General features: G+C 56.0%; 2 protein-coding genes across 3 annotated transcripts; one reads left to right on the top strand and one right to left on the bottom strand.

Annotated features, from left to right (window-relative positions):
- The first annotated feature begins 8,126 nt into the window (after positions 1-8,126).
- On the top strand, positions 8,127-17,829 carry DBN1 (drebrin 1). Of its 2 annotated transcripts, XM_077757227.1 has the most exons (14): positions 8,151-8,234; positions 8,845-8,957; positions 9,111-9,182; positions 9,256-9,405; positions 9,544-9,621; positions 9,901-10,052; positions 10,137-10,200; positions 13,617-13,676; positions 13,763-13,886; positions 14,653-14,790; positions 15,098-15,262; positions 15,695-16,374; positions 16,641-16,743; positions 16,943-17,829. In XM_077757227.1, the coding sequence occupies exons 2-14, from the start codon at positions 8,892-8,894 to the stop codon at positions 17,011-17,013; spliced, it is 1,923 nt and encodes a 640-aa protein (XP_077613353.1). In that variant the 5' UTR covers positions 8,151-8,234; positions 8,845-8,891; the 3' UTR covers positions 17,014-17,829. The 2 variants fall into 2 exon arrangements, with proteins under 2 accessions (XP_077613352.1, XP_077613353.1); XM_077757226.1 differs by lacking the exon at positions 14,653-14,790 and having other exon boundaries at positions 8,127-8,234.
- Positions 17,830-18,186: 357 nt separating this feature from the next.
- Positions 18,187-19,335, bottom strand: PRR7 (proline rich 7, synaptic). Its single transcript, XM_077757229.1, has 2 exons — positions 18,892-19,335; positions 18,187-18,675 (listed from the first exon to the last, which is right to left on the bottom strand). The coding sequence occupies exons 1-2, from the start codon at positions 19,301-19,303 to the stop codon at positions 18,278-18,280; spliced, it is 810 nt and encodes a 269-aa protein (XP_077613355.1). The 5' UTR covers positions 19,304-19,335; the 3' UTR covers positions 18,187-18,277.
- Positions 19,336-26,487: the final 7,152 nt, after the last annotated feature.

The raw sequence follows: 26,487 nt of genomic DNA on the forward strand, positions 1-26,487 counted from the left end.
AAGTCGGACGCTTTACCGACTGAGCCGCCCAGGTGCCCCTATTTTTATTTTTTTAAAGAACTTTTTTTTTTTTTCTAGGAGAGAGAGAGAGAGAGACAGCGTGAGCAGGGGAGGGTCAGAGAGAGAGGGAGATACAGACTCTGAAGTAGGCTCCAGGCTCCGAGCTGGCAGTCAGCACAGAGCCCGACACAGGGCTCGAAACCATGAACTGGGAGATCATGACCTAAGTGGAAGTCGGATGCTTAACCGACTAAGCCACCCAGGCGCCCCATAAAGAACTTTATTTATTTTTTTTTTTGAGAGGAGACAGAGAGAGAGAGACAGCACACAAGCAGGGGGAGGGGCGGGGGGGGAGAGAGAGAGAGAATCTTGAGCATGCTCCACGCTCAGCACTCAACTCGGAGCCTGACGCAAGGCTCAGTCCCATGACCCTGGGATCATGACCTGAGCTGAAATCAAGAGTCGGATGCAAAACCAACTGAGCCACCCAGGTGCTCCTCTAGAAACTTTTTAAAAATCTCAAACAGACTCTATGAGGTGGGTACCATCATGATCATCCCCATTTTATAGGTGGAGATGAATGAAACAAGAAAGGTCCAGCAGTGAGTCTAAGGACACATGGTTAGCAAAGTCTGTGTGGTGACAGCAATGGACTTATCAGGAACAGAGCTAATGTGGTGAAGTGGCTGCCCCCCCCCCCCAAAGGGGTAGATGCCTGGGAAATGCTGTGAGCACTGTAATGATGACAGGCACTCTTGAAATTTTGCTTGGTTGGAACTTGGCAGAGACAGGATAAGGGCAGAAAAGGCTCTACCAGCTGGTGCTGAAAAAGTCCTGAGGCCAACACACTAGCCTGGAAACCTTCCCTGAGAGGTGCTGAGAAGCACAGAACACTGGGGAGCCTGGGCGGCTCAGGCGGTTTAGTGGCCGACTTCGGTTCAGGTCATGAAATCACAGTTTGTGGGCTCAAGCCCTGCATCGGGCTCTGTGCCGACAGCTCAGAGCCTGGAACCTGCCTCAGAATCTGTGTCTCCCTCTCTTCCCTCTCTGCTCCTCCCCCACTATGCTCTGTCTCTGTCTCTCAAACATAAATAAACATTCAAAAAAAAGTTTTTTAAAAGAGAGAGGAAGCACAGAACAGGAAGACGGGCATGGGGGACAGCCAAGCTTCAAGGAGAAAGGGAGGAGTTCCTCACTTTCTAAGCTTCCATTCAGTCACATTTGATCCTTACATGTCATCAAAGAAGAAACTCAGAGAGGGGAAGCCTTTTAACCAAGGTCACACAGCAAGTGACCAGCTTCTGGATCTGAATCCTCCCTCTTTTTTTGTCTTTTCTACTCTGGGGACCCAGAAGCCCCGGGAGCAGCTTCCCAGTGTAGAGGGGAGCTGGTGCTCTGAGGATGGGAAGAGACCCAATATGTGAGTGACCTGAAGGGTGATCAGTGCTGGGAGTGGTAAACATGAAAGCCTGGTGGCAGGACCTCCAAGGAAGCACTCAGTGCCTGCCACTCACAGGCTGGGCACATGAGATTATTTCAGGGGCAGCAGGTGGCTGAAGGGAGGCAGATGCACAAAGGAAAGAGTGATCAGTGGTCACCTTACTCTCACTGGTCAAGAAAATGGAAGATGAGGGGCGCCTGGGTGGCTCAGTCGGATAAGCACCTGACTTCGGCTCAGATCGTGATCTCATGGTTCGTGGGTTCGAGCCCTGCATCGGGCTTTGTGCTGACAGCTCAGAGCCTGGAGCCTGCTTTTGATTCTGTTATCTCCCTTGCTCTCTGACCCTCCCCTGCTCACGCTGTCTCTCTCTCTCAGAAATAAATAAGACATTAAAAAAATTTTTCTCTAAAAAAAGAAAACTGAAGATGATGATGGGGCCACTGAATTTGGGCAACTAAAGGATGACTGGTGACCTTGGCTGGAATGATACCAGGGACAACAGAAGCAGGAGGAGACGGACTGCAGGTATACAAATTGTATGATGAAGATGATGTGGAGGGATGACGGGTAAGATCAGACAGAGTGGGCTCCAGGGCATATAAGCAGGGAACCCTCTTTCTCTCCAGAAATAGAGAAAACGGGGCATGGGACATATGAGGACTCTGTACTATCTTTGTAATTTCTCTGTAAATTTAAAACAGTTCTAAAATTAAAAGTTTATTTAAAAATAAGGATGGCAAAGAGGTGAGAGTGGGGTGGCTGGAGAGAGTTTGTAGGTGGCTGGGGGGAGGCAGGAATTTGAGGAAGAGAGAGCATGCTCATTGGACTTCTGTTTTTTAGATGTGAAACTGACTGAGCAGGAGGCCAGCGAGAAGGAGGTGGTGGGGAGTCCTGGGCTGGGACACGTCAGAGGAAGCGTCAAAGGAAGCGTCAAAGGAAGCGGGAGAGGAATGAGGCCTGAGCTCCTTCTACCTACCGTTCCCAGGCCTCCTTCAGCTCTGCTGTGGTCTCCTCCCTCCCCAGAACCCCGGGGACTCTGCCTGGGCCTTGCCCCAAGTGGGGGCTGTGGAGAAACTGCCAGGGCCAAGGGTCCATGCGCATAGTAGGTACAGACTTCCCCAGGCAGGCGTTTGTGAAACATTTGGGGTTTTATGAGGTTATTCCTACTCCAAAGTACCGGGATTCGCTGCTGATCCACGCAAACTGCTCTCCTTCTCTTGGAATATTTGATTGCCCAACTCAGAACTCAGAGGCCCAGCTGGGGACCAACTCTTCCTCTACTTCCTGGACTAGACCAAGTAAAGTTTGCTTTGTTCTGCCACCTTCCCCCAGAAGATGGGGGTGGGAGGCTTTGTAGGAGACAGAAAAGGCTTCTTAGAGCTGGGGAGGGTTTCGGGGTCTCACCTCAGCAAGGAGTGGAGATGTTCCAGGAGGCCCTGGCAACGCTGCTCACTCCCACGCAGGGGACTTCTGTGCTCAGAGCTCTGGGAAATAAAGGTGCCAGGGGGCTGGCCCTGGAGTGTCCTTGGAGGAACCCTGCCCTGGGAGTCTGGGGTTAGATGCTGCTTCCAGAACTCTATTTGAGATTCCTCTGAGAGGCCTGAGGCTTGGGAGAGAAGGCAAAGGAATTCCTAGGCTGGCCTCATCTGGAGGCAGCAAGTAAGGGAGGGGTGCTCAGAATAGGGGTGGAGCAGGGATGGGGAAGAAGTTCTGAATGCTGGGGTAATGAGCTGGGTTGGGGCTGGGCATGGTCAAGGAAGCAGGGATGGAGGGGTGTGGTGGGGAATAGGGTAGGCAAGACTGAGGAAGGTGCTGCTAGCGATGGCTGACTGAATGTTTGGAGGTGCGTGTTGAGTATGGGTTGGAGTAGGCACGGAAAGAAATGGGTTGGATTTGGGGTGGAGGCACAAGTGGCACTGGACAGTGATAGGGATGGACTAGGAATGGGCCTTTCAGGGGTGGGGATGGGCTGCAGATGGGCCAGGGTGGCTGGTCCAGCTGGGTTGGGTTTCGGCGTTGGGACGGAAATGGGTTTAAAGTGATTTGAGATGGACCAGGGATGACGGTGAGGCTGAGACGAAGAGAAATGAAGCACGGAGTGGGGCTGGGACCGACTGGAATGGAGTGGATTTGGGACTGGGACAAGGAGCTGAAAAGAAGAGGGGTGAAGCTGGACTTGGGTGGTGGGAGCATACGGGAATTGTGGTGAGGTAGGGTCTCGGCTGGGTAAAGAGCTGAAGTGGTTGAGCGCCTACGTTGGGAACACCGTAGGCGAGGGTTTGGGACGTGGGTGGGTCGCGCCTGGAGAGCTGAAGGGCTGATCCGCTCCAGGGCGAGGAGTGCAGGGGCTGTGGGTGAGGGGCGTGGGGGCGCCCCGGGGCAGGCCGGGAAGGGGGGGCGGGCCTCCCCCTGGGCCGGGCCAGGGCGGGGCNGTGTGCAGGGGGCAGCCAAGGGCACCTTCGCCACCTTCGAGCGGGCGAGGACCGGGCGGGGACGAGGCGGGGACCCAGCTAGCGGAGCCAGCGCAGCCTGCCTTGCCCAGCCCGGCCCGGCCACAGCACAAAGGAAAGCTAGGGCGGGGGAGGAGCAGGGCGGGCTGGGGGCCGGGGCGCCCCGCCCACCGGGGGGCCTCTCAGAGTTGGGGTGTGATGGAAAGACGTTCTTTGCCACATAGCAACCACCAAGTGACTCCTGTTCCCCTCAGGGGTCGCGGAGGAGGCAGAGATAAGTCCTCTTCTCTCCGACCCGAGGGGATTGCGGGGACTAGGCAGCAGGGCTGGGAGATGCAACGGGGACTTAACTACCTGGCTAGGTGGCCAGCTGGGGTCCCTGGGAGGAAGCCCTCAGGCGCACAAGTGTGGAGGGAGCCCCCAAAGAGAGATGAGAGAGTGAGTAGATCCACTGAGCCCCTAAGCCTCATGGCCCAGTGGCCAGGGGCTCTCAGCTCCCTGATGGGGGAAAAGCCGAACTACCCTCTCCCCCTTCCCCAGCTGTTGTCTTCCCCTGAACTGTGGGAAGGGATGGACCACCTGCTCTCCCGCCGGAGTCCCCTGGGTGGCAGGAAAGCAAACTGCCCCATTCAGGAATCATCTTGCCCCAAAATACTCTCTCGGGACAGGTTCCCATTCTTTTCTCTTAGGCCTGTTCTTCTCCTGGCAGTCAGGAAACTGAGGCACAGAGTGAGAGGATAGGTCTGAGGGACCTCACTTGGGCTGGCTTCACCCTCATCCTAGGAGGGCAGTTAGGTAGGGACACTGACCTGGGGGCTGGAGGAGGGGCAAGATGGCCAGGCATCCATGCCATGGTACTGCAGCACTGGCGGGCAGCCAGGCCTGGAGGGATGGACGCGGGAGACAAGCTCTCATGTCCTGCAGGTCGGTCACAGGAGAGGCCAGCACAGGCTAAATGGGCAGGCAGCCCACCCATTGTCCCAGCCCTGTCCCAAGGGTGCTGAGATCATGGGAGGAGTTCAGGGCAAGTGGCCCGCTTGGCCTGGTGACGGGGCTAGCCTTGGGATATGGGCTCTGCCTGCAGAGAGGCACAGCCCACCCTCAGACATCCCCCTCGCCCTCTGGTCTGGTGGAGACTGTCTGTCATTGTCCCATTTCCCCCTAACCTCCCAGAAATTGGGCTCTGGCAGCCTAGTGCAGGGCCACACAACCACTGCTGGCCCTCATCCTACTTAGCAGAGGCCTGGGCTCCCACCGCCCAGAAGCATCCATGTGGCCAAAGCAAGTTATTCATCACTGGCATGCGTCACCCCCCATCTGGGTTGTGTGTGGGACACACACACACACACACACATACATGCACATGCAGACATGCACCCTCGCACATACACACATTTGCTCACTCCCAAGGGTCCAGATAGCATTTTGTAAAAAGAGTGTGAAAATCACGTCCTGCAGAGTGGGGCATGAATGTCCCCAGCGCCCAGTACAGAGCCAGGGGTATAGTGGGGTCTCAAGCCTCACAGGCAGACCCTGTACTAGGAGGCTGGAGGAAGGCATCTTGGGTACAGTTGCTGTCTTGGTCAAGGGGCTTGGCACAGCCCTCACTTACCTTACCTCTGAGTGGGAGAGAGGGGGATGGTGGAGCTCAGTCCTAGGTGGCAAAGCCTCTGAAATGGACCACTGCCCTGGCACTGGGCCCAGGAAGTCAGGTTATGTAGTGGGAAGAGCAAGTGTCGCCCTGGCTGTGACACTTCTCACTGTCACTGACACTGTCATTCTTGAAAAGAGGAAGAGGGGATGGTACTCCACCATATCTGGGACCCCCAAGGCACTTCCAGCTCTGACATCCTGAGTGGGATTGTCCTGAAGGGTCCACCTGCCTTTGGTCTCCCACTTCAGCTGAACTCAGGATCTCCCTGGAGTGACTCCATTCTAGTCCCCAGCCCACCCTAGTCCAGTGTCTCTGGGCCTAGGTGGTTTCTCAGAGTTTGTGTCAGTGTCACAGGTACTTACTGGTGCTGCCGTGTGCTGGCCCTGGAACCCAGGGAGTGATATGTGTGGATTTACCGAATCAGATGCTCAGCTTACAGAGCTTACAGTCAGGGCATTGTCTGTCTCCAGGGATTGGAGCTGGTGAGACAGGTAGATTCCTGGGCCTCCCTTCCTAATACCTCGTGGCCTCACCAGCTCCCACCCATGCAGGCCCAGGCTGCCTCTGATGTGTTGGAGGAAGCTCAGGACTAGTGAAAACTGGGATGGGTTCGGATGCCTCTTGCCATCCCTGTTGGGGGGTGATAAGTGCTCTGGGAAGGTGCAGCTTAGGGCAGGGCTTCTTGTTCTCCCAAGACTTTGGGGGCCCTGAGGGATTTCAGCCAGGGGTGGGCGCTGGGCTAGAGAACTAGGTCTGGCCGTCCTGTGGAGGGAACCACATATGCAGAGGCTCCAGGGTGGGAAATATCCAGAATTGTGTTTGGGATCAGGGAGCCATCCAGCACACCCCAAGTGTTTGGTGTGGATATGGATGTCTGGCTGGAAAGGCGGGTGGGGCGGAGCTCAGGGCTGAAGAAGGCCTGCTGAAGGCTTTGAACTTAGGTATGGTTTCTGCCAGGCAAGCGCTGTGGCCATAGCAGGAAAAGATGGCCAGAGGTGGGTAGGCAAGGGTTGAGGGTGGGAGGGGTCCTTGGCAGGCAGGTGTTCCTGAGAGGAGCAAGGGCCCCCAGAGAGGCTGACAAGGTATCCCAGGAAGATCTGATGTTTAGAGCAGTGTCTGGCAACCAGGGTCTTTGAGTTCTGTCTCTATTTCTGGTCTGCAGAATGGAGACAGACAGACTCTTGCTTCTCTGAGGGCCCTTTGTTCCCAGTGGTGGGTTAGGGTAGCCAGACAGGTGGTGGGACAGCTGTGCTGGAAAGCAGCTGCCAGGGTTGGGGCCCAGGCAACAGCTGGACCAGGAGCTCCCAGCCACACAGCCCACCTGTGTCCCTTTCCGGAGGGAGGGAATCCCAAGAAGCCGGGGGCTAGGGATCTTGACTTGTGTTGACCTCCTTCCTTTCCTCGGCTCTCCTCCTTCCTTCTTCCCTCCCTCCTCCTCCTTATCTCCCCCTCCTTCCTCTTCCCTCTCTCCCTCCCCCTTCCTTCCTGTCTCCCTCCTTCTTTCATTTTCTCTTTATCCCTTTACTCCCTTTCTTTTCTCTTTCTTCCTCCTTTCTTCCAGTTTCTCCCTCCTTTTCTCTTCTCCATCACCTTGCCTCCCCTTCTTTTAGCCCTGAGCCCCCTCCACTTGCCCTGGGAGTAGAGAAAGGAAAGCATGGGGAAGGAGCTTGAGAACTCCTGAGCCTCCAGGACACGGCCCTTCTTCCTTGCTCCAGTGGGTTCTCAGGAGACGTCTCTGTCTTCCCTTCCGTGAAATGGATGCTGTCACACTGCCGCTGGGTAGAAAGAGCCAAGGCAGAAAAAGCTAAGAAGGAGGAAGGCGGAAGGCTGCTACAATCAGCTTTCTGGTGAAGCTAAGGCAGAAGGAAAGGCCAGCATTCCCAAGAGGCCAGGGCCTCAGCTCTGGCAGAGGCCTAGGGGCTGGAAGGCCAGGAGAACACGCCAGGGGTCTGAGTCTGGGCAAGAGTGACAAGAATGACCACATTGACCTCATCCCCATTTCTGAGAGGCTGAGATTGAGGCCAAAGGCATGTCCCCAGGGTCCTTTGTGTTCAGGACAATGTGGGTAGGGTGGGTCAGTCATGTGCCAATTGCCAGGTTGCCATGGTTACCCAGGGATGCCCATCGAAGAGAGCACCAGGTTCTCTCTCCTCCCCCTCCCTTGCTATGGGAGGAGGGGCCGTGGGTACTGAAGAACACGCCAGGTAGGTTCCTGGCGACAGCCAATGGGGGATGAGGAACGTGGTAGCCAGGGAACGGTAACCAAGGAACCGTCGCCTTGGAATCTCCCAGCTCACACCCGCTCACTGGGTTGTAGGCTGCCAGGGCCCGGGGCTCTGAGAATGGGCCACATGGGCTCCCTCAAAGTCAGCGACCAGGCAGCGATTTCTGCCCCATTGCCTACTCCACACCTGACCCAGGCCTCCCTCTACCAGGTCCCAGGCGGGCCCCCGCCGGGCTCCAGCCAGAATTGGTGCATAGCCCTGCTGTCATGATGACATGGCAGTGCTAGGCCAGAACCCCTAATCCTGGCCTGCCCCCTCTATGTCCCTCCTCCTCCCCAGAGCCATCCCCACCCAGAATTGGTGGCCCAGGCCCTGAGAGTACTCTGAGCCACCCCTCCCTCTCCCCAGGGCTCTGTACACATATGAGGATGGCTCAGATGACCTCAAGCTTGCGGCATCAGGAGGTAAGAATTCCAGCCATTCCTTTGTCTTCCTCTCCACCCCCTCCTCCGGTTGTTTTCTTCCCCACCCGCTTGGCTGCAGGCCATCTCCTTGCTTGCAGCCAGCCGACCCACACTTGTCTGCCTGTGTCCTTCCTCCAGCCATCCCTAAGATCCTCAGGGTGAGGAGGGAGGGAGCCTTGCTTGCTGTTTGATTATAAGATTGAGCCTCAGAGAGGGAGAGTGACTGTCCAGAGTCACAAAGCTAGGAGAGAAGGGGCCTGGCAGAGATGGCCCAGATCACATCCACTTTCTCCAGAACTCAAGGGTTTTAAATTTTACCTCAGTGGGCACTTGCACCCTATGAGAGACGATGTGCAAACAGTGAGACATGGGATGTGCGAAGAACAAACACTTCCTCAGTCCTACCCAAGTCAGGCTCCCGGGGACTCAGAGACCAAGCTCGCTCCTGCCTGCTGGCCCTGCCTTACACCAGCACAGGACTGTGGGGCCTCCAGATCTCTGGGTGTGCCTGCAGAGCCCACGAGAGGAGTCTTTCCTTCGGGTTCCAGGCCCTATGCAGGGTAAGGGTTCAGGAGACGGAGAGTCCTGATACCCCCCCTGATTCCCCCAGATGGGGGTTTGCAGGAGCTCTCCGGCCACTTTGAGAACCAGAAGGTGATGTACGGCTTCTGCAGCGTCAAGGACTCCCAGGCTGCTCTGCCAAAATACGTGCTCATCAACTGGGTATGTGGCTGTGGGCTGGGGAGGGGAGTAAAGGCTCCAAAACAGTTACCTTCTGCCCCTCTTCACCCACTGACACCACCAGGGAGCCAGGGGCCTCAGGCTGCTGCCCCCTCTCATCCTTTCCCGACCTCCTCTTCACTGGGTACTTTGCAGGTCGGTGAAGATGTGCCTGATGCCCGAAAATGCGCCTGTGCCAGCCATGTGGCTAAGGTGGCTGAATTCTTCCAGGAGGGAGTGGGGTGGGGCCTGTGGGGGGCGNAGGGACAGAGACACGCTGCCTGAACACGACCTCTTGCGGCAGGGTGTCGACGTGATTGTGAATGCCAGTAGCGTGGAAGACATAGATGCGGGTGCCATCGGGCAGCGGCTCTCCAACGGGCTAGCGCGGCTCTCCAGCCCCGTGCTGCACCGACTGCGGCTACGTGAGGATGAGAACGCCGAGCCGGTGGTCAGTGTGCCCGGGGCAGGCTGGCCCTGCCAGGGCTCCACGCGCCCCACCTCTCTCTGTCCTCACCCTGCGTGTGTGGCGGCTCCCGGAATTCTCAGCCCATTCTCCCCGCTCACACCGCGCCATTTGACTTTGCAGGGCACCACCTATCAGAAAACTGATGCAGCTGTGGAAATGAAGCGGATTAACCGCGAGCAGTTCTGGGAGCAAGCCAAGGTGTGGACCTTGGCCCCAGCTTTCAGGCTGAGCTGCTCCTCCCTGACCCTGCCCGCCCTAAGGCATAGTTCCAGCCTCTATCCCCAAGTCCCTCCCTTAAACAGTGTGTCCCTTCTTGTTTGCTACCCCAGCTGAAAGAGGGAGCCCTTTTGGCTTTATGCCCATAGGGCATAATTCCCAGAACCGATACCTCCCCAATCCTGGGGTTGGGGGTGGGCTGGAGGGGCAGAGGCGGGCCCCAGCTCAGGGCCTACACTGCCTTGGCGTGGGGGATTACAGAAGGAGGAAGAGCTGAGGAAGGAGGAAGAGCGGAAGAAGGCTCTGGATGAGAGACTCCGGTTTGAGCAAGAGCGGATGGAGCAGGAGCGGCAGGAGCAGGAGGAGCGGGAACGGCGCTACCGAGAGCGGGAACAGCAGATCGAGGAGCACAGGTCGGCCCTGCCCCACCCCAGGCCACATGCTCCCGGCCTTTGGTGGACCCACCCTAAGGTGTGCATGCTGGCTTATCGTTCCAGGAGGAAACAGCAGACTTTAGAAGCTGAGGAGGCCAAGCGGCGGTTGAAGGAACAGTCTATCTTTGTAAGTTTTTAGCCAGGGCTCCCAGTCTGCTGGTGAGGGGATGGGAGAGTGGTCCCTGTGCTCCTGGGCTTCAGGGGGTGGGGGGATATCAGTGGCTTGGGGACACTTCTGGGTGTGCAGGTTACCTCTGCATGGACATGGAGTGACACAGTGTGTCAGGCCTGCCACCTGATCATGTGGGTCTCTGTTCCTTGGCTGTGGAAAGAGACCTCCTTCGAAAAAGTTTCTTCTATAGACTCGAAGAGAAAATCTACCATGACTTTCACTGACCAGGCTTCCCCTACCCCTCCCAGTGGAGCCTGAGAGGCTTGGGGTGGATTAGACACCTGCACTTTGGGCTCTGGAGGGCCTGGTCCCCACCATGGTTGTTCTGCAAAGCCACATAAATGAGCCTGGGCCAGCGCTCCGAGCATCCATAGTATCTTCTTCCAAGGGTGCTGCCTGACATTCAAACATTGGGATGGCCCGTGGCACCTGACCCTTTGAGAATTATATTGGAGTTGAGTCTTCATGCTTTGAATTGAATTTTGTATTTCAGAAATAGCTAAAGTCATTGAGGGCTGAGCATGGTATAGTTTAAGATGGGAGGTGGGTGTAACTCATCTGGATTGGGACTGTGATGGCCATTTGTGCCGTGGGGACTCAGGGTCACACTCAACAGGAGACGAGGGGGGAGGAGACCGGACAGCCCTGCGGAGACCCTGGCACGAAGTGGCAGTCATAGTTCATTCCAATCACATCAGCCCCTCCGGGTGGAGGCGATGTGTGGTTAATAAGCTCCACCTGCAATTGTTCATTCTGCAAACGATTGCCACCTGCCATGTGCCAGATGTTAGAAACAGTGGAGAACAAGATGGGGAAGATTTTTTTCTAAATTAATGAATCAACTTATTTTGAATTGTGCCAAAATGTATATAACATAAAATGTGCCATCTTAACCATTTTTTAAGTGTATAGGTAGGTGGCATTAAGATTGCCAATATATTCATTATTGTACAGCTGTCATAACTGCTTATCTTCAAAAATTTCTTATCATCTTCCCGTACTGAAACTCTGTCCCAACTAAACATTAACCTCCCCATTCTCTGTTCCCCCAGACCCCAGGCAATTGCCTTTCTACTTAGGAATGGAATGGAATCATGAAATAGTTTTCCTTTTGTGACTAGGCTATTTCACTTTGCAGTGTTTTCAAGATATATCAGTGTGTCAGAATGTCTTCTTTTTTAAGGCTGATAATATTCCATTGTATGTATACACCACATTTTGTTTATCCATTCAGAGCAAAGTTGTTTTGAAACGGTTTATTTTGACAGAAAATTTCACACACATGCACACAGAAGTGGAAACATTAGTAGGGTGAATCTCCTGATCACTCATCTTCACCAGGTGTCAACATTTTAGTCAGTCTTAAAAAGTCTTATACTATTACATTATAGTTTTATCTGGCTCTTCAAGTTTGGCTCATGAGATAGTGACAGTGGATGTTCTAACAGGTCAGTGTGGGGTCCCTACAACTGCAGGGCTTTTAGAGAAAGTCCTGTGTGTGAATTTTGGAATTTAGAACCATAAAATGCTTTCTCCTTGCTTAAGCTGTTCTGCTTTCTCTCTTCTTTTAAGAATTGCATTCCTTGTACCGAGTTCCTCTTTTGCCTGGGCTGCCAGGGATCTCCCATGTACTGAAGACGCTCAGACACAACAGTGCTTTTGACCTATGATTAATGTATTGATCTATTAATGTATTGAAGGGCCATTTTCTTCATGTAACCTGAGAGGAAAGTTTAAGTTTTAGATTATGTGCTCAAAACAAGGAAGCTTTGTCTCTGCACCACCCCACCCCATTTGCCACAATAGTAGCAGGAGCAGAATGTTTGATGCAGTGAGTTTAGGTGAGCAAATGTGTGCCAGCTGATCCATGTGCTGGCTGCTCCAACACAGATCTGGCTTCTCGTCCCATGTCACCCACAGGGGGCAGGGGCAGTGATCCTCCCAGAAAAAGGAGATTATGATATAGTGTAATCTGTGGTGTATGCCTGGAACACCTCGTGGAGACCCAGAAATAACCTGAATGGGTGAGGGTCCTTTTCTGCAGGAGGCAGAGCCACCCTGAGGCTGGAAGCAGGAAGAGTTGAACCTGGGGTGGGAGTTGGGCATTTGGGGCAAGAGGGATTGATGTCCCGGGTGAAGGCACGGAGGTGGGGCGTGGTGTGCGCGCTCCAGGAACTGTGACTACATTGTGCTGGGGACTTTGTGTCTCGTCTTATAGTTTGTGTGGGTGAGTCAGGGCGGGAGAAGGGTGTGAGAGAGGTGACAGGGGCTAAATCAGGCAAGGGGAAGGGGAATGTAGGAGGAACAAGTGGCCCCGTCTACCTTTGCTCCTGGGCTTGCAGCCTCCAAGCTGCCTGGTGCAGGTAGCTGGTGCAGTGCACCAGGAATGGTGGGCTGCAGTGTGCTGGACAGCACATAGCTGGAGGCCAGGGCTCTCGCTGTGCAGCTCTGGCCAGCAGTGGCTTTGGGGCACGCAGGCCACTGTTGCCAGGGCTCCTGGCATTTCAGGAGAAACTAGAGATCCTGATTTTGGTGTGACACTCCTGATTTTTAAGTGGTAGCAACAATGTTTTAAAAACATCATACTGGAGGCGCTTGGGTGGCTCAGTTGGTTAAGTGTCCAAGTCCTAATTGTGGCTCAGGTTCGCAGGTAGAGCCCAACGTCAGGCTGTGTCCTGAGAGTGGAGCCTCCTGGGGATTTTCTCTCTCTCTCTCTCTCTCTCTCTCTCTTTCTCTTTTTCACTCGCTCCCTCTCCCCTTCTCTCTCTCTTTCCCTCTCTCTCTGCCCCTACCCTGTGTATACACATGCACTCTCTCTCTCTCAAAATAAATGAACATTAAAAAAAATAACAAAAACATACGGGCAAAACAAAAGCCATCTGTGGGTCATACCCAGCTAGTACTCATTGTGGCTCATAAGAAGCCCCCCAAGGGATGTTAAGCTAGGAAAAATCATGGTGTGATTTGGATTTTGGAAAAATCCTTTTACCGGAAGAGAGCAAGGAGATGGGACTAATGGGAAGCCTTCCCTCATAATGCCAAGATCTGGGCATCAGTGATGGGGTGTGGCTGGCTGGGTACTGAGGTAGGACTTGCAAGAAAAGTTAGCTACAAAGCAGGGAGCACTCCTGAATGACCCTGGATGCCTGTTGGATCTGGGGATGAAGGAGCAGGAGCGAGCTGGGTACCTGGGGCCTGTCTGAGCTGGAGATGAAGTGGCCGAGGGCTATGTGACTGGGTAGTGAAGGGAGCAGAGGTGCCACCTTCATGCCCCTTCCTGCCAGGTTGTGGAGAAAACAGGCCGCCTTGTAAGAAGGCCAAGAACTCTTGGGAGAGTGGGGTGGCCAGGACGCTGTCCCTTTGGTTTCCAGGGTGACCAGCGGGATGAGGAAGAAGAGACCCAGATGAAGAAGTCAGAATCGGAGGTAGAGGTGAGAGCTGGGAGGACAGGACGAAGTGAGGTGGGCAGGGCTTCTCTCAGCTGGGCCTGGCTCTCACCCTTTCTTTGTGCCCCTAGGAGGCAGCAGCCATTATTGCCCAACGGCCTGACAACCCACGGGAGTTCTTCAAGCAGCAGGAACGTGTTGCATCGGCCTCTTCGGGCAGCTGCGATGCACCCTCACCCTTCAACCACCGACCAGGTAGTCCCAGGTCCTGCCCCTGACCTGACCCCCTCTCCTCAGGTTCTGGGCCTGAGCCTCTCTTCGACTCTTTCTTGGAAGGGAAGCCTTCCTTGCCCAAGGACTCCTTTGGAGAAGGCAAGGCCATTCATTCGTCATGTGTGCTTTTGCCCACTGGCTCCTACGTGGCAGGACTGAGAGGGGTTCAGACGGGGGGTGGTATTGCTCTTGGCTGAGCAACGGGTAGTGCCAGAGGTCATCCGGGCACCTCTAGCATGGGCTGAAGCCCCCGTTTGACTGGGGAGTGGCCCTCCTGGGGTTGAGCTAGGTCTTGCCTGAGGGGCTGTGGGTGCATGTGCGGTGGGCTCTTACCCTGGCCCTGACTTTGAGCAGCCTAGAGCCTGTACCCAGTGCTCATTGTTGGGGTTCTCCCTGTGCAGCTTCCACCTCCCTCCACAAAGCACCCTCCTGCTCTGTCTGCTGATTGGAGTGTTTGCCCCTGCTGTGTGCTTGGCCCTGTGCCGGGGTTCCGGGGTGGGGCAGGCTGTCCCTGTGCTGCTTTGAGGCTGGCTTTGTGTGGCGCGCTCATTGCTGTGCGTGCCTGGTGCTGGTGGGAATCCTCTGCTGGCTTGAGGCTGTGGCCTAGCGTGGCTGATTGTGTGCCCTAGCTGAAGGCAGTTTGGACTTCTAGGGCCAGCCCTGGGGGCGGGTGAGGCCTCATGGGGGTGGGGGGGGGAGACTGACCCTCTCTTGTCCTCTGTCTTTCTCTGTCTGTCTCTCTCGGCAGGTCGTCCGTACTGCCCTTTCATAAAGGCATCGGACAGTGGGCCTTCCTCCTCCTCCTCTTCCTCCTCCTCCCCTCCACGGACTCCCTTTCCCTATATCACCTGTCACCGCACCCCAAACCTCTCTTCCTCCCTCCCATGTAGGTAGCAGCCCCAGGCCTCAGTGGGGTGGGGTAAGGAGGGCCCCGCTTCCCAGCAGTGCCCCCGCCCTCCCCCTCCTGACTGCTGATCTCTGGTATTTGTCCCCAGAGCAGGTATTACCTGCCTCTTTCCCCTGGCCCTGAAGGGGCTGTTGCCCCAAGGGGCCTGGCTTATAGGGTCTGGAGCTGTGGTCTGGCCCCTGAAAGGCTCCAGACAGGAGGTGATGGCCAGGCCCCCAAGGTGGACAATCCTGGTCCCACCTGGCTCCCTGGCCCTTACTGACCAGCCTGGGGGTTTGTTCCATAGGCAGCCACCTGGACAGCCACCGGAGGATGGCACCCACCCCCATCCCCACCCGAAGCCCGTCTGACTCCAGCACGGCTTCCACCCCTGTCGCTGAACAGATTGAACGGGCTCTGGATGAGGTCACGTCCTCACAGCCTCCACCACTGCCGCCGCCACCCCCTCAAGGTGAATGAGGGGCTACACCCTAGCTGCACCAGGCCTCTCCCCAGTCCCTGGGCTGTGAACCCCACATGGCCATGGTAACAGCTGCTCAGGGATCTGGGCCACCCATCACTCAGACTGTACTGCCCTGGAAGTAGCTATGGCAGGGAAGAGGCTTGGGGTTGCAGTCCGACCTGCTGTCTGAACCTCAGTATCTCTCTGGAATGGGGATGGGGCCTTCCTCCGAGGGCAGCGGAGCAGTTTAAAGACACTACAAGATAAAGGGGCAGCAGGGCCTAGGGCGTGTGCTGGAAGGTGCTCTGTATGGAGCTTAGAGGAAGCCTTCTGTCCTGGAAGCCAGTGGGTGGGCAGAGTATAGTAGAGTGGCTGTCCCAGGCCTGCTTCTTTCCCTGAGGGAGCTGACCTCATCTGTCTCCTCCATTTGTGCTTTTGCAGAGACCCAGGAGCCCAGGCCCGGTCTGGATAATGAAGAGACCAGCAAAGAGGCCAGAGCAGCAGCCCCTCAGGCCTGGGCAGGCCCCATGGAGGAGCCCCCACAGGCACCAGAGCCTCCCCGGGGGCAAGACAGCCCCACGGAGGACTTGATGCTCATGGCATCTCCAGAACAGGCTGTCCTGGCTGCCCCTCTGGAGCCTGCCATGGCCAACACCACTACAGCTGACATCCCGGTAGCTGATGCCATTGAAACCACCACTGCCGCTGCCGACACCGTTATTGCCAACACCATCACCCCTGCCACTGCCAGCCTCGTTGACCTATGGCCTGGCAATGGGGAGGAGGCCTCCACACCCCAGGCTGAGCCTAGGGTCCCTACACCACCTTCGGGTGCTGAGGTCACTCTGGCAGAGGTACCCCTGTTAGATGAGGTGGCTGAGGAGCCACTGCCACTGGCAGGCAAAGGCTGTGCCAACCTTCTCAATTTTGATGAGCTGCCTGAGCCGCCAGCTACCTTCTGTGACCCAGAAGAGGAAATAGAAGGGGAGCCTCTGGCCACCCCCCAGGTCCCAACTCTGCCCTCTGCTCTGGAAGAGCTGGATCAGGAGCCAGAGCTGGAGCCAGAGCCAGAGCCCCACCTGCTGACCAATGGCGAGACCACCCAGAAGGAGGGGACCCAGGTGGGGCAGGGACAGCCTGGTGGTAGGGGTGGTGGTTATGGTTTTAGCAGGCAGTACCTCCTTTCTCTGAGACCCACATTATTGGAGGGAGGCTCCATTTCATTCTCCCCCTTCGGGCCATCTCTGCTTTTGTGCCCAAGGCCGGCATATGTTTCCCTGGAAACCACTGATGGAATCACTGGTTGCTGGGGAAACGAGCTCGGCTTGGTAGGTCTGCCCTAGCCCTTCTGGGTGGGGCCCAGTGACCTGGAGCTTTCCTCCTGCAGGCCAGTGAGGGGTACTTCAGCCAATCACAGGAGGAGGAGTTCGCCCAATCCGAAGAGCTGTGCGCAAAGGCCCCGCCTCCTGTGTTCTACAACAAACCTCCAGGTAGTGCTTGGGTGGGTGATGGGGAGGAATTCCGGTGGGGGTGCTGGGCTCAAGTGTGAACATGCGCACACGCACACAATCGGAGGTGTTGAGTTTAAGTGTGGATACATTACATACACAGCCACAGCTCCCAGAGGTTGGGGGACGCAGCTATGGACCTTGACGGACCATCTCCTTATCTCTTTTCCCAACACCATAGAAATCGACATCACCTGCTGGGATGCAGACCCAGTACCAGAAGAGGAGGAGGGCTTCGAGGGTGGTGATTAGCGGTGGCGCCCGCCCTCAGGCTGCCCTCGCCAAGGCCGCCCACCTGTGTCGGCCTCTGGCCAGACGGCCCGCCGTGCCTGCACTCGCAGCAGCTCCGCCTGGCACCCACTCCGGATTCCGGCCCTGGCCCAGGACTTGGCCGCTTCCCTACCCACAGGGCCTGACTTTTACAGCTTTTCTCTTTTTTTTAAAGTTGATAGGAGACTTGTACAGTTGACTGGTTTTCCTCCCGTTGGTAGTTGAGACGCTGTTGCAAATTCTACCCCCTCCCCGCCCGGACCAGATTGTAGCTCTTAGTCCTCCCTGCTCACTCAGCTGGCCGGGGTGGAGGCCTCACCCTACGTGGGGGCCTGGCGTCGGGGGAGCTCTGGTGGGAAAATGTCCCACTTCTTTTCCTAGTTTTATGTTTCTTGGAAAAATATCACTTTGTATTCTCTGTCCAGGGCTTCAGATATTTTGCACGAATTTTAAAACATGGCAATAAATGGCTCGTGGGCTCTGGCTCCCTGGGACCCCCTCCCCACCCTTCTCTTGACCCCTCCCCGCCTGGCCCAAAGGAAGCAGGCCCAGCTGGGGCCCCGCAGCTTCCAGGCCCTTTCCTGCCCCCCTCCTGCTGGGCAGGTCCCAAGCTGGAGACCCTAGGCGCGGATCAGGTCAGGGCTATCGGTGGGGGCCCGGGACTTAGATGGCCCCTCCCCAACTCCTCCCTCTTTGCTTGGGTTCCTTTTTCACGTTCAGTAACTGTTTTTTGGAAAGCACAAACTTCTGTAACGGGTCGTGCTCATGTCTGTTAATAAAGAAATCCAGATCCCTTCAGGCCTGCTGCTCCGGGCCTCCAGGGGCGGATCTGTGGTGTGCCGCCTCCCCTGACCCCGATTCCCAACTCTTCCCGCCTCCAAGGCCACAGGTGGAGCCCTCACCGTGATTTTCACGGCCAGGGAAGGTAGGGTCTGGCCCCAGGGGAACCAGCTTCCACAGTTTAGTTCCGCAACATCAGGCCAGTTTGTAGCCAGAAGGCGCATTCTGATTCTGGGTCACCAAGACCCAGGCACGCCTGGCTACCAGAACCTTGGGCGCAAGCAGTGGGTGCCCCCTCCGCTTGTACCAAACCAGATCACACACCTTTATTATCCTCAAAATGTAACAAACGGGGTAAGAAATCCCTCCCTCCCCACCCCTCCCCGCAGTCCAAGGGAAGCGTTTAAAAAGCCCCGCAGTCAGGCCTCGAGTCCGCGGGTGGGGCCCGGAACGCCGGGCGCCCCCTCTATACGGCTGTAGTCCTCCCGAACAAGGGGATGGAGACCGGCAGGCGCCAAGCTCCATGCTCCAGCGGCTCGCGGCTGCTGAGTTCCGAGTCGGTCCAGCTGGGGAAGACCCGGCGCCCACGGTCCGCCTGCAGACAGAGCGCAGGGCAGGGGGCCGCGGGCCGCGGGGCGCTGGGCAGGTGCAGCGCCGACGTGTAGCCCCGGTCCAGGAAGAGCGGCTTGTAGCTGGGCGGCGGCTGCTCCTGTTTCTCCGCGCTGTCGCGGCGGCTCAGGAAGGGTGTGACGATCTTGCGGTAGAGGCCGCGCGTGTCCGTGAGCACCTCACTGTAGGGCGGCGGCGGCTCGGCCATCAGCACCGCCTCTTCATAGCACGGTGGCTTGGACATGTCCGATTCCGCTGCGGAGTGGGAAACGATCAGAGGGGTGAGGCCGCCAGTGTCCAGCCTCCTGCGGAGGCTTTGGCCAGCCGCTAACCCTAGGCCCAGCCCGCTACCTCCTAGGTTCTCGGGGAGGCTGCCCCGTGGAAGGCTCGCCAGTCAGTCGTGATCCCGCCCACTCTTAGCGGTCCCGGATGTGGCAATCCGCGATGCCCACAGCAGAGGTCTGGACTTACCTTGACGCGGGTAACTCCAAGGCCGCGGCGGCACTGCGAGGTGCGGAGGCGGCGGGTGCGGAAGCGCGTGGTGGTGTGCGTGCGGGTGTGCGTGTGGCTGCGCCGGCCCGTGGTGCAGCAGCGGATGGACGTGCACGTGCTGATGCGCGTGCGCTGGCGCCTCGAGGCGGCCGCGCTGCGGTGGTGGCGGCGGTGCCAAGCCCGGGGGGCTTCCCGCCAGACTGCCCTCCAGCTCGAGGGGCTCCAGCTCGAGGGCGCGGAGGTTCTGCTCACGTAGTCGCTCCTCCTGGCGCCGTTTGAGGCGGCGGCGCAGGAAGCTGCAGAAGCAGCAGAGTAGGACGATGAGACCCCAGATGAGCCAGAAGCCGGCGAAGCACGTGAGGAACGTGTAGGTGCCCTGGGACATAACCATGGCGGCGGCGGGGCGGCGGGTCCTCGGCGGCTTCACNGCCCCGGCCCCGCGCCACGCTCCCAGACGCCGCCAGCGTCACTCGGGGACCTGCGGCCGGGGGCTGCCCGTGGCGGGGCTCAAGTCGTGCGCGCGCCGGCAGGGGGCAAGAGCAGCGGCGCCTGCTCCTTCCCATGGCGCCGGTGGGAGAGCGGGCGGGCCTCACCCGGGGCCGCGCGGGACCTGTAGGACAGACACACGGCGCGGTGAAGGCGCGCTGCAGCCCCGACGACTTCCCTGCCCGCGCCCAAGCCCTGCGCAGTTCTGGGGAAGCCTCCTCTGCGGGAACCCCCGCACTCCCCGGGGGGGCGGTGACATCACCAGGGGATGACGTAACACCTCGAGGTTTCCCCGGTAGGGTTTTCCCGGATCTGAGACCGGACCGCCGCCGCAGCTGATCCGAGGGGACTCCAGGCGGGCCAGCAGAGGGCGCGCGAAGGCCAGTCTCAACCTCCGTACTCAACGGGAGGTTCGCCACCCCACGTAGTACCCCAGCTCTGAAAGGGCTTCAGATGCCCATGGATAGACCCTCAGGGCGCTGAAGAGGAGTCTCTGCGCGGTTGCTCTGCGGCCGGGAAAAGGGAGCCCACCTCCTGTAGCCCCACAGGCAGCCCGCCAACGCCCAGCTTTAGCGCTAGGCATACCCCGCTCTAGGCCTAGTACTCGCTCCTACCCCTGGCCGCCCAAAGCATGGAACATCCAGGTCCGCACTGCGGGCCTCTTGGTCGTCGCCTCTCTTGTAGAAGAGGCTCAGGAGGGGTCGTTCCAGCTGTTTCTGCGTGCCACTGGCCTGCTTTTGTCTGCACGGCCGGGCGTGGGCTGTTCCTCTTTTCCTTTCCTCTGGGCGCCTCCGCCAGTCAGATCCCAGCTCTGTTTCCCCATCCTCCTACAATTCTCAGCCTCATTGGCTCTACCGTCTTAGCTCCAGTGGGCCGTATCAATTCCCCTCAATTCCTTTACGTTTCTGCAGAGGGTAGGAAAAGTAGTTCGTTTGCCCCTGTATCACCTGTCGATGGACACCTCTAGTTCTGTCTCCTTCCTTTCCACAGCCGGGGTTTAGCGTGGAATCTTGCATCGTGAGGTATGTAGGATGGAGCCCTGGCTGTGGAGTGACGGGTGGCAGGCGATTGTTCACCACCCTCGCAGAACAGGAGTGTGCCCTTCTTGAATGCCTTATTCCTACCCAGGGTTTTCACATATAATCCTTCGGGGTAACTGCAGTTATTCCTATTTTACAGACGTGGAGGGGGAGGGGGGTCATGTGGCAATTAGCTGTGTAGACCGCAGATGGCAGTGTCTTAATTTGAACCCAAGCCCGGCCACAGAACCCTAGCCAGGGTTGGGAGAGTGCTGCTACTTGAGCTACTTTGTAGGTCGTTCTTCCAGGAGCCCCATGGACAGCCCCCCATCCTCGGCATATCCAAGGCACACACACATTTAACTCTGGGGGCTATGGTGGGCCTGAGCTCCAAGTGGGAGGTCCACATCAAACTGTCTCAGACTGTTCTAGCAGCAAGCTGGGGGGAAGCCAGGCCATGGGCCACCCCACACATCTCCCCAGATGGCTCCTGTCTGATTCTCTGGCTGCCTTGAGCCATGTGCCACTTGGTCCCCGTGCCAGTCCCTTTCTCCTGGGCCTGTGTTCCAGAACAGACAATGGCGAGAACAATAGCTCCACCCGCCCCCTCCACAACCCTGCCATGAGGCTGCCATGGCGACGCAGCCCAGATAAAAACACGATGCTGCCAGTCACTGGGAGTTAATTAAATCTGTTGTTCTCCTTTCCCTGAGCCCACAGGAATTTTCAGGAATGCTCTGAAGAAGCTGGCACTAACTCAGGGGCCCCTTGGCCTGCACATCAGGAACAGCTCCAGCCAGATCAGAAAGGGTACTTCTGGGACTGGAGGTGAAGGAGTTTAGCAGAATTAGTAATAGAAATACCTGCCAAGGACTGTCTATTGCATGTCAGGCCTTGTTCTAGGCCCTTTCCATTCAGAACGTCATGTTATATGTAATACCTCCTTCTCAGTGGGGGCCCATTTGATAGATGAGGAAACAGGGTCAGAGAAATGATTTGCCCCAGGTCACACAGCTTATAAGGGGAGGAGCTAGGATTTAGCCTGAGTCTGAATCCAGAGTCTGTCAAAATACTTTCCCTTATTTGACCACTGAGACATAAAGGAAGAGCCCAATGCATGTGAGCACTTGGCAGTATGAGGACACTGAGCTGACTGGCCAGCTTGTAGCCAAAACACACCTTTCTGTCCTTCCCACCAAAGCCCTGGTGCTTCTGGCCACCAGGGCTCAGCTCACGAGTAGGAAAACGCTATAGGGTGGAGGAACGGGATGGCAGCTCCAGGGTTAACAAGGAACAAAGGACAGAGACTCTGCCCTGGGGGGCCCAACTCAGCTGACTGGGCATTAAGGTGAATGGGGCAGGCCACAACCAAGATTCTCTGGGTGCCACTGTGGCCCCTCAGCCAGGAGGCAGGAATCCATTTTATGGATTCGGCCGCTCTCTGTCACACTGGCACCGATGCCCAGTTTGAGTGGGTGTGGATTTGATGCTAAACACTCCCCCCGGGCTACTGCTTCACTCGGTGGGTGCTGGCAGGCCCAGAGGGCATGGATCCTGCCTGTGGCCTCCCTCCTGCCTGTGTCAGGCCCATAGGAGCTGCTCATTACATTTCATCTAATCCACAGTAGGTGCTCACCACATAAATGTCAAGAGACCTTTCCAGATGCTCTTCCTGACAGACCAGCTTCTCCAATCTTCCTCTAAGAGCTGTCCCTTTACTCCTTCATACTTCTGTACTTGCTCCTGCCTGTGTCTGGGGAGCCCTTCAATGCAGACCCTGCCTACAGCCTCTTGCTCACAGCCATGCGCCCTCTCCATCCCTTCCAGACTCTCCAGAGCAAATACTGCACCTGTCCAACTCCAGCTGTCTGCTAGCAGTGGTGCCTCCCCGCTTTCGTCTGCCATTTTATGATGTTTCTTCTTTCTCTTTTCTTACCTTCTTGCAGGTTATTTGAACATGTTTTTAGGATTCCATCTTGATTTATTTACAGAGTTTGTGAGTGTATTGCTTGGTATCTTTTCTTGGGCCACACACACACTGGGGTACAGCAGGGGGACACAAACAAGACCCCAGGGGGTGAGTTTCTTAACCTCTATGATGCCGGTTTCCTCATCAGTGACCGTGGTGAAAACTGAGCTAGTCCATGCAAAGGGTTTGGAGATGCCCAACAAACATTAGTGCTGATGACGGCAGCTTCTGAGCTGGGGATGCAGAGATGTGCATGTCCTTTAGATGCTCTCTGCCTGAGGCTGGACATCACAAATCATTCTCAGTCATCCTACAAACTAGGCTAGCATTCCTCCCATTTGACAGAGGAGAGACTTGGCTCAAAGAAATCAAATGATACCCAAGATCACACAGATTTCTTATTCTGGTGGGCTGCTGTGGGCACCTACCACATTGCTCCTCTGCATGAAGAACCCCAGCAACCTTAGACCCTTAAAATATACTGGCTCCTTTATCTCAGTAAAGAGCCCACCATTCACTCTGTCCACTAAACCCTGTTTTTACCCTCAGTGCACACTGTGACTTTGTCTACTCCCTTTGGCCCCCCTGCCACTACCTTAGCCAGGCCCCCATCATCTTTCTCTCACCTAGGCCTCTTTATCACCATGCTTGCCGCCGCCCTCTCTACTTCCACGCTATGCTCCTGCTCAACCTACCGATTTTCCACACGGCCATTTCCCCCAGGCCCTCTTCTGCCGGAATCCTCTGGCAACTCCCACCCCTTCAGGAAGCAGCCCAGCTCGTTAAGACAGTGTAGATGGGTGTCTCTTAAACTTGAATGAACGTCAGAGCTACGGGGAGGGCTTGTTAAAACAGAGTGCTGGGCTCTGCTCCCAGTGTTTGCTTCAGTAGGTCTGGGGTTGGACCCAAGAGTTTGCATTTCTAACAAATTCCCAGCAGATGCTGATGTTGTGGTCCAGAGAGCACACTTGGAGAACTGACCTAGATCACAGCCTCTGGGTTGAACTCCTGCCAAAAGGCATCTTCAGCCTCACTTCTCAGTGCCCTTCCCTCTGCAGCCAGCCTGTGTTTCCATCCTGCACTGTTGAGTCCTGCTTTCTTTCCCTGAGGGGCCTGCAACACAGCCTCCAAGTTCTTGCCCCCACATTTACTACTCAGCTTCATGGGCTCACTGTCACTTCGCTGGACTAGTCAGCTCCAGGCAGCCTTACTCCCCAGGGTTGGAGGAAAAGCCCATGGATGTCACAGTGTGCTGCAGTTGCCTGTGTGTGACTCCAGAGGCTGCATCTGTCTTGTCATCTGGCCCCCAGCAGCTCCAAAACCACTTGGAGTGACTGGAGATGCCTAGTTCCCTGTTTGGTCTTTTAGCCAGAGGACAGGAAACACTTCAAGAGCTGGGCCTGGGGGCACCTGGGTGACTCAGTCGGTTGAGCATCTGACTCTTGATTTCAGTTCAGGTCATTACCTCACTGTCATGAGATCAGGCCTTGTGTTAGTCTCCACACTGGGCATGGAGCGTGTTCAAGATCCTCTCTCTCCCTCTCCCTCTGCCCCTCCCCCCCCATAAATAACTAAAATCTTAAAAAAAAAAAAAAAAGAGTTGGGTCTGCATCCAGTTCACACCTGGGAAATGTCAGCCATTCACCACCAAAAAGTCAGTGAGAGAGAAGCCACCACCCAGCTCTCCACCCTGGCAGGGTAGCTTACAAGTGAGATGAGGACCCATCATTCATGTGAATAAAAGAAAATGGAGGCATATGTTAGGGGCTCTGGAATGGACAGAGGGAATCCCAGACAGCAGGGTTTTTGGGTCATAAGGTCCCCAGAGCTGCCGGTCAAGTGAAGGGACAGGGTCTCAGACGAGGGCACAGCAAAGGGAGAATTTGGTGTGTAGAGTGAGGATAAAGTGGGAGAAGTTACTGCTAACGTGTCCTGCATATCCCGCACATGCCAGACCCTTGCTGGGCTCTTCACATTTATTATCTCAGTGACACCCAGGAGGTGGCTGCTGCCATCCCCATTCTACAGACAAGGAGTTGGGGCCAGCTCAGGCCCACATAGCCAGGTGGTTGTGAAGCCCAGGTGACTGCAAAGCCCACTGTCCTGGCAGGAAAGCAGGCACTGGTGACAATTTTACACTCCTCCCACACCAAGACAGATGAACTGAGGCCAGAGAGAGGATTGCCGCCACCGTCAGCCAGGTGTAGAGCTGACCAGACCCTCATTTCCTGTTAGGCCAAGGTCCTACAGGTACTAGAGGTGCTACAGGTAGCATCTCTGTGACCCAACCCTGGCACTGGGCCAGGAACCCAGGGCTTGGAAACTGTGAACAGGACAACAGACTGGGGTCACAAAGAGCTGTGGGCAGAGGCCCTTCATGGCTCAGTGTCTACTGTACCCACATCTGTCCCTCCAAGGGAACTGGCCACACTTCAGGGGCCGGGGGGAGATGAGGATGCCCTCTTCAGAGAGGCAGCCTGGCATAACACACAGAGCACTAAAGGGTGAGCCCAGGGGTCAAATCCTGCTTCCGTCCTGATCAGGCTGTGTGGCCCTGTCCCAGCTGTTCCCATGCCTGAGCTGAAGTTTCTTTGCCTATAAGACAGGGATGATGAGACCTGCCTAGGATTGCCTAGGGTGGAGCAAAACTGATTAAGGAAGTGAAAACACTTCAAGCCTAATGTACATAGCTGCATGTGACAAACCAAACGTCAACACTCTGCAGCCTCAAGAGGCTCAAATATGGAAACGAGCCCATGGCACTACATCTACACAAACCTGGAAGTGGTCCAGCAGAAACTGCCATCACTTTACCGTTGACCAGAGGTCATGGCCTTGTGACTCTCAGGCTGGGCACAGTTCATGCGCATGTTTTGTTGGCCCACAATCAATTTTTTAAAATATTCTGATTAGTTGCCAAATTTAAAACCCAGGAAATTTACATAAAAGTCTGGATTCTGGATTCATCTTAAAAATTATCTGGGGATTCCACATCCACATTCTCACATGGTGACATAGACTGTAGCTGAGTAGCTCCCTGGCCCACCTCACTCATTCCATTGTTCCCTGGGCCCTAGAGGCATTTGGGTTTCCGTCAGCTGAACTGATGAGCACCTACAGAAGCCAGCAGTATATGGATGAGCCCATCTCTGCTGAATTCTACCACAGCCAGGGCTGCAGCTGCTCAGCCACAGAGCCCCAAAACGTAGAACTAGGCCATTGGGGGTTTCCCAGGTAACTGAGGTAGACCTCACTGCTCAGTTTCACCCAGAGAGAGAAAATGGAGGAAGGGAGCCAGCCCAGCAGCAGCGCAGTCCTATATAGCATCTGGGTGAGCAAGAATCTGGCTGATTTGGGTGGAAGACAGAAAAGTGTACTAAGGCTCGAAAGACATAGGGAATTTCCTCACTGGAAGAATATAAAAGGAGTTAAGAATGCTTCTCTAGAAGCCTCTACAGTTCTTTTCTGCATGGATCACAATGGACGGTGTGTGGCAGGCAGAGAGCCGCTGTGCTAGCAGAGAAACCTTCACTGGAAACCGAGCTCCACCACTTACTGGGTGTGTGACCTTGGGGAAATCACATTACCTCCCTGAGCCTTAGAGTCTTCATCTTTAAAATGGGGATAATAAACTTACCTGCACAATTGTAAGGACTAGGAGATACTGAATGCAGAATACTCAACACAGAGCAGGAGCAGAATGAAATGAGCCTGTGAATAATTCCAAAGGCACTCCTGCCTGCATCACCGAGACTCAGGACTGACTTCGGGCACCACCCATCTAAGGACATCTTATGCCTCAAATGCCTAGGGTAACAGTCACCTCTGGTGCTCCAGGACACTTCCCTGGATGGGAAAGGAAACCCAACGGTGGTTGTGGTCACTGGGATGTTGAGTCCAAGGTCTGCGATTGGAGGCTGGCATCTGCTGAGTCAGGTCTGGGAGAGCTGGCAGGAGGATCATTTCTCTCCCCAGCACCCTGCCGCTGCCAGCTGGGGGAGGTTGGGAGAGGAGCCAGAGGTCATTTCCTCTGACTCAGCGACCATTCTCCTCCCAAAGGAGCTTCCCTGGAGGACAGCGCATCTCCATGTGGCGCTGGCC

Source organism: Crocuta crocuta, unplaced genomic scaffold (genome assembly GCF_008692635.1).
Source record: "Crocuta crocuta isolate KB4526 unplaced genomic scaffold, BGI_CrCroc_1.0 scaffold131, whole genome shotgun sequence".
NCBI lineage: Eukaryota > Metazoa > Chordata > Mammalia > Carnivora > Hyaenidae > Crocuta > Crocuta crocuta.

Coding starts and splice junctions, on each gene's coding strand:
- DBN1 (XM_077757227.1), top strand. CDS start 8,892: ATGTACGGCTTCTGCAGCGTCAAGGACTCCCAGGCTGCTCTGCCAAAA. Junction 9,183..9,255: donor CTAAGGTGGCTGAATTCTTC/CAGGAGGGAGTG, acceptor GACCTCTTGCGG/CAGGGTGTCGACGTGATTGT. Junction 10,053..10,136: donor CAGCAGATCGAGGAGCACAG/GTCGGCCCTGCC, acceptor TTATCGTTCCAG/GAGGAAACAGCAGACTTTAG.
- PRR7 (XM_077757229.1), bottom strand. CDS start 19,303: ATGGTTATGTCCCAGGGCACCTACACGTTCCTCACGTGCTTCGCCGGC. Junction 18,676..18,891: donor TTGGAGTTACCCGCGTCAAG/GTAAGTCCAGAC, acceptor CCCACTCCGCAG/CGGAATCGGACATGTCCAAG.